Raw genomic sequence first — 5,177 nt, 5'->3', positions numbered from 1 at the left:
GATCATAAATCTAGTTGGAGACCAGTCATTAAATAAGACATGAGAATTTAAAGGCTTTTCTAGCCCCATTTCCTAATTATGCCCAAGGCATTTAAAATAATGGCTTACTATAAATCCATATTGGAGGCAGGTTATGATATACGAGTTATGTTCTGAGACTCAAGGTAAAGAAAATTTAATTTGTAGTGGGTGAACCAGAGAAATTATGTCAGGGAAGGCACAAATACTGTTTTGCATTTTTAGCATAAGTATGCTGCCTCAGCCTTGTGCCTGAGCTGGGCATAGGGAGATATATAGCCTCCTACAAAGGTGGGGTCAAAATTAAACAGTCCTTGGATTCAGGGGGTAGAGCTGCCCATGCTGCCCGCGCAGGTGTGTCCGTGAGCCTGGAGCCCTCCAGCTGTGTCTGCAGCTCACACCAGCTTCAGATGGTCTCACACTCCGTGGTAGCAGTGGAGCAGGCCCCGCAGTCGCAGCGGACCGCCACAGGGTAGGTGTAGAAGGGGTCGACTCCAGGGGCACAGTTGGGCAGCTTGACCGTCACCTGTTTGGTTTCATTGTAGGTACAGACTCGATGATGGGCTTCGATGTAGGGGGGTTCCAAAATGGGCTTCTGTCCCCACAGGTAGAAAACAGAAAACCCGTTAGAACATACCATCCTGTATCATTTTCTTGGTACCACTTATCACTACAAAAGATTAGCTTGTTATTCATTTCTTTACTTGTTCATTTCTTTACTTGTTTCCCTTCCAGTAGAAAGCAAATTCAACAACCACCTGTTGAATCGATAAAAGAAAGCAGCAAGGCAGATTCCTTAGTGCCCTATGTGCTGGTTCTGATCATCAAAGGATTCACTTCCTTCCTTCACCTTCTAGAAATCATGACTTCAAAGACAATTTTGACAAACAGAGCATACAGCATCAGGAAACCAGCACATCTCAAACCCGGCAGTCAGACCCGCTAAGCTTGAATCCCTGATCTGCCACTTGTTGGAGACCTTGGAAAATCAGTTTCCACATCTGTGAAACAAAATACCTACCTCCCAGCATTGTTGTGGAGATAACGTAAGATGGTAGATGACTGCACCAAGTAAGCGTTCAGTAAGTGTAGTCTATTGTTCTTATCAGAGCGATTATAAGAGTAAGAAAGTAATATAAAAATAATAACTAGCAAGCTTTCAGAGGACAGCACCTTCATTTGTCCCAGGCAAATGAAATATGTTTAATGGAGGTCCAGGATGCAGATCTTACATGCATGTCATGGGAATATGGCTTTGCCTTCAATGAGGACCATTGTAGAAGAGTTAAATTCAATATCAGCTTCTTCCTACTATTTCTCAGATAATGTTTTATCCTTTCTCAGTTTGCTTCATGTCCTCTTATCTTCAGTAATCTGGAATCCTGGGCAGCACTGCCAAATAAAATACAGGATACCCAGTAAAATCTGAATTTCAAATAAACAACAATATTTAGTATAAGTATGTCCCAAATATTGCATGGGATAGACTTATACCAAAATGGAAAAAAAAAAAAAAGGTTGTTTATGTGACATTCAAATGTAACTGGCATCCTGGCTTGATTGGTTTGGTTATTTGCTAACTCTAGCTACCCTAAACCTAGGCCAGGAACAAAGGCTATTTTCAGCAATAGTTCCACCTTCAAAGTAAATCCAGCCACTGTGTCATCATGCATATCCTTATTTTCAGACGTGCTCCCCAGTTAAGTTACCAAAAATAAGTGCTTTATCAATCAGAAACTTTCAGATTGTGGGGAAAATAAACCTCATTCTTTTATTTACTTTCTAGACATAGCCTCCATTTTCATACCACAATAAAGGCATAAATAAAAGCTGGCTGACGTTAAAGAGACTCTTACTCTTTAATAGTCTCAGTGCTTCCATTTCTCCAGTGAGAGCACAATCCCTGACCTCCTGTGGGTGACTGCTACCCAGTTAAAGCCATTCATTGATTTATAAGGGGAAAAGAAGATGGGTTGAATTAAAGGGAAATTGTAGTTTGAGATTTTAGCCCAGAAAGAGCTCCAAATAGCCCCAACACAGCTTTGAGCAGGGGAAGGCACTGCCAGGCCACGCCCTGAACACAAGAAAAATTTCTCACACAAGTTTGATGTCATGTGACAGCCACAGTATCTGCAACAACTGAATTTTCATTTGCTGTTATGTCTCTAGCCCCCAAATGATGGGAAAATGAAGCTAACTTGGTGGCGTTGTTTCATTTAAATTACAGGTTTCATTACCATAATCCAATTCCAATCATAGGGCCATAATTTTATCCAAGTGATGACAGGTTGCTCTCTGAGTCCCTGAATAGAAGGATATTTTTCCTAATGGCAGTGTCCTTTCATAGTACTCATGGGCTTCTAGTTTAGTGTTCGTCACTCTGTTGTGTCCAATTCTTTGTGACCCCATGGACTGTAGCCCACCCAACTCCTCTGTCCATGGAATTCTCCAGGCAAGAATACTGGAGTGGGGTAGCCATTCCCTTCTCCAGGGGATCTTCCCAACCCAGGGATTGAACCCAGGTCTCCTGCATTATAGGTAGATTCTTCCATCTGAGCCACCAGACTTCTAAATGGGCTGAATTTGATGAGAAGATGTATAACTCCAGGAAGGGATTCATCCGTTTTAATTCGACATTTATTGAATGCCTTGCTTATACATGTCTTTTGACAAAAGCCGTGAAAGGCACAAGAATGAACCTCTCCACTCAAAAAACTTAAAACCTAATGTGTGGTGGAGAAGGAAGTAAGACAAAAATGGTAGATGATAGTCATGGGCTGACCAGAGAGTCAGAAAAGGCTTAGAGGAGTTGGTTCTGGAGACAGGCACCAAGGGATAAAAGTGAGCAGGAATATGAGGAAAGGGCCAAAAGTAAGATTTCATGAGGAATATTGAATAAAACCTTTAAAATCCAGTCTCTTAGCGAGAACTAATAATATGTACAGTGCCTGGGAAAATAGGCAGATGCCATATTGCTGAGGACCTTAAAAGTTAGTTACTGAATTTGCAGCAGTGGGTGGTCATTAAAGGTTTTTGGAGCCAGGGTGACAAAATCAGAGCTAGTACTTTATTAGGAATCAATTCAGGCCCTAGTAGGCAGAGGCAGCAGTCACTATATGGTGTGACCCTACAGGGTGCTGAAAGGCGCTCTATCTCCTCACCCCTCAAACATCTCCTCCTCTCAGCCTAATAGCATTCTAACTTTGATTGAGATTTTTATCCCATTTTAGATGTACTGTGTCTAAAAAAGCTGGATATAATTGTATATGAAGGGCTTTAATAGATCTGTCAGTGATGATCCCTGAGGGACCCAGGACTTACTCTAGGGGAACAGAAGAGAGCAGGGCTGAGCGTAAGGCACTGAGGGAGGGGCTGAGGACACGCCCTCACCTGATGTTTAGCTTAGGGCCCTTCTTGTTAACTGGCTGGCTTTTTTACAGGGGGAGGAACACAGGGAAGAGTTTGGGTTATAAGCTTGAACCAAGAATTTATTCCAAACTTTTCACTGACTCCCTGCCTGACTCTGCAGTCAGCTACCAATTGAATTCTTGCATGTCATCTGTAAAATGGGCAGAAAAACAGCACATCTTGGCCTCCCAGAGATGATTCCCAAATAGACAGACACCATGTCAATCAAATTACGAATTTTACCAATGCTTCGTTAGAAGGACAATATCATGTTTCTTTCAGATTATTTTTCGAGGATTCCAAGTAGTTGTTTTTTGTTTGCTTGTTTAACCCATAATGAAGTATAGCTACCCCAGCTCTATCTCATTTCATTAAGAACTTTAATCCTTCGGCTTCCCCGGTGGTGCAGTGGTTAGGAATCTGCGTTGCAATGCATGGGACACAGGTTTCATCTCAGGTCTGGAAAGATCCCACATGCTTCAGGGCAACTCAACCCAAGTGCCACAATGACTGAGCATGCACCGTAAGGACCCTACTCCTCAACAAGAGACACCATCACAGTGAGAAGCCCCTGCACCACAACTAGAGTGGCCCCCTCTCTCCACAACTAGGGAAAGCCCACACACAGCAATGAGTACTCAGCACAGCCAAAAATAAAAATAAAGAAATAAAAATTTTTTTTAAGTGAGTACTTTAGAATCAGTCCAAGCGACACGAAGGCATTGGCACCAGGGTCTGTTTTGGGGACTCACCTCCCAGGTTTCACAGCGGCCCCAGCAGGCATCCGTGGTGATCCGAAGGCCCCTGCAGCCCGGCTTCTTGGCCAGGAAAGTAAACTCCCTCACTGCACAGCCCACAAATGTGCGCAGGTCCCCGCTGGAGGTGCTGACGACACAGCCACAGCCAGCCAGGAGCAGGAGGGCCGTGGGGCCAAGGATAAGGCACACCAGCCTCATGCTGTTCTCCAAGAGGGAAAGGACGGAGAATTTATGATTAGATCTAGCTACCTCCATCGATGCAATGGACATGAATGTGGGCAAACTTCGGGAGATGGTGAGGGACAGGGCGGCCTGGTGTGCTGCAGTCCATGGACCCCATGGACTCAGTCCATGGGGTCGCGAATAGTCAGACACGACCAGGCAACTGAACAATAACAACAACCTCCATCGATAATGTGTCAGTCACTATCAAAGGGACATTGCTCTTGGAATTTCAGGTCACTAGACACTCAACCCTCCAAGGGTTTCTTAGACTTTTCCTTATGGTATCCCAACTGCTGGATTTGTGCATTAAAGAAGTTTGTTCCAATAATCTCTCCAGAATGAATACAGAATATGAATAACACCAAAAGTAGTGCATATCCTAACATAATACATGAACACACACAAATTATTTTTATTCAGATCCATTTGGTATCATGCTACATGCTTCACTCGAAATTATATTTCCAATGTCATGGATGAGAAATGGAGAGGGTAGATAAATAATAATTGCATGCCCCATATGTATTGTTACTAACCCAACCCAGCACAAAACGATAAAGCTTGGATATGCAGAACAGCCCTCACATCCGACTTGGTGGCCATTGATAAAAATGTGGCCTAGTTGCTACAAATTCCCTTTGATCTAAGCCTCCACTGTAATAGGCATCTTGTTGTGACTAAATTTAAATCTGAATGATGGAAAGCATCAGGGGTATTTAAAACACAGCCCCACTCAAATACCAGTCTACTGTCTATCCTCTCTGTTGT

General features: G+C 43.2%; 1 protein-coding gene across 1 annotated transcript; it reads right to left on the bottom strand.

Moving 5' to 3' along the window:
* Positions 1 to 337: 337 nt before the first annotated feature.
* On the bottom strand, positions 338 to 4,382 carry GPHB5 (glycoprotein hormone subunit beta 5). The gene is made up of 2 exons (XM_043921043.1): positions 4,179 to 4,382; positions 338 to 613 (listed from the first exon to the last, which is right to left on the bottom strand). The coding sequence occupies exons 1-2, from the start codon at positions 4,380 to 4,382 to the stop codon at positions 425 to 427; spliced, it is 393 nt and encodes a 130-aa protein (XP_043776978.1). The 3' UTR covers positions 338 to 424.
* Positions 4,383 to 5,177: the final 795 nt, after the last annotated feature.

Source organism: Cervus elaphus, chromosome 12, assembly GCF_910594005.1.
Source record: "Cervus elaphus chromosome 12, mCerEla1.1, whole genome shotgun sequence".
Classification (NCBI taxonomy): Eukaryota; Metazoa; Chordata; class Mammalia; order Artiodactyla; family Cervidae; genus Cervus; species Cervus elaphus.
This window is presented reverse-complemented; position numbering and strand designations above follow the sequence as displayed.

Excerpts from the sequence above, each read along its gene's own strand:
- GPHB5 (XM_043921043.1), bottom strand. The coding sequence starts at position 4,382 with ATGAGGCTGGTGTGCCTTATCCTTGGCCCCACGGCCCTCCTGCTCCTG. Across the intron at positions 614-4,178 it reads GCCGCTGTGAAACCTGGGAG|AAGCCCATTTTGGAACCCCC; the intron begins GTGAGTCCCCAA and ends CTGTGGGGACAG.